General features: G+C 36.9%; 1 protein-coding gene across 1 annotated transcript in view; it reads left to right on the top strand.

The window, feature by feature from the left end:
- The window catches only part of LOC102215959 (equilibrative nucleoside transporter 2-like), a gene marked incomplete at its 5' end in the record, with an annotated part of 5,028 nt that extends 4,754 nt beyond the window's left edge, over positions 1–274 (top strand). Inside the window, 1 exon segment of the mRNA XM_013913080.1 lies at positions 254–274. Within this exon segment, the coding sequence (XP_013768534.1) occupies positions 254–274 (21 nt within the window).
- Positions 275–1,042: the final 768 nt, after the last annotated feature.

The following is a 1,042-nucleotide window of genomic DNA, read 5'->3' as shown; positions in this document are numbered from 1 at the left end:
TTTTCTACATTTTGAGGTTTATGTTTGAAAGAAAACAAAACAAAGTTATTGGCACACATTACCCTGTGCCAATAACTTGTAGATAAAGGGAGACTGAGACTAATTTTTACGGCGGTCAGAAAGACTTTTGTATGATATACTGTAGGTCATTTTTTTCCACAGCTGAGACTGTGATATTTTCCTTTGTATTGAGGACTTGGCTGATGAGTTGTTTTTGTTTCCTTCCGTTATTTCTGTAGTTTCTCTTCTTCAGGCCAGCAACTCCATAGTTTGAGCTGATGCTGCCATCTGCTGGTCGAAAGTTTGAACTGACTTTTTTTTTTTCCTGCTTACAAACCTGAAAAGTTCTAAACATAGGAAATACTTATCTGTATTGCAATCAGGATGTAAAATGCTACTGAATGGCAGGGAGGTGGTTTATTTGTTTGTTTGTTTTTTCAGGTAAATGAATTTTCTGTAGCTGTAACATAGGAATCAGATGTGATTGTTAGGGAAATGACGAGAAACTTACTCTTAATGCTGATTCGTCATTTTATTTGTTACTTTTTACCAATTTGAACGGTCAGATATTGGCCTTTGTAGACGATTGTGCCATGCTGCGCTTGCACACTGATTTTATAGTACTGCTCTTTGCTCAAATGTATCGAAGTGGAAAAAAAAATTAATGTTACACTTGGGTTACGTGCACTGAAGTGCTCGACAAGTGTGTTTTTGTTATCTTTCTGTAATTGAAGACTATAGAACAATGATGTGTTGAAATGTGTGTCGTTTCAAAGTGAGCGAAGGGCCGAGAGCTGGGAGAAATATTCACGTTTTGTTTTTTTAAATATTTTTTTTTACTTGATTTATGCTGGATTTACATCCGACGGGAAATGAACCAGCACGGGCCGTGTCGTCATCTTTAAATAGGAACCTAAAATAAGGCAACGTTGCGTCAATGCCACTTCAGCAGCTGTGCATTGTGTTGCAGTGGAAAGCAAAGAGTGGCAATCAAGAACAAGAATGTCTTTACTGTTTTCTATAAACAATCTAAACTGACTTG

This window comes from Pundamilia nyererei, unplaced genomic scaffold (genome assembly GCF_000239375.1).
Source record: "Pundamilia nyererei isolate P.nyererei 1_Seehausen unplaced genomic scaffold, PunNye1.0 scaffold00114, whole genome shotgun sequence".
In the NCBI taxonomy this organism is placed as follows: domain Eukaryota; kingdom Metazoa; phylum Chordata; class Actinopteri; order Cichliformes; family Cichlidae; genus Pundamilia; species Pundamilia nyererei.
This window is presented reverse-complemented; position numbering and strand designations above follow the sequence as displayed.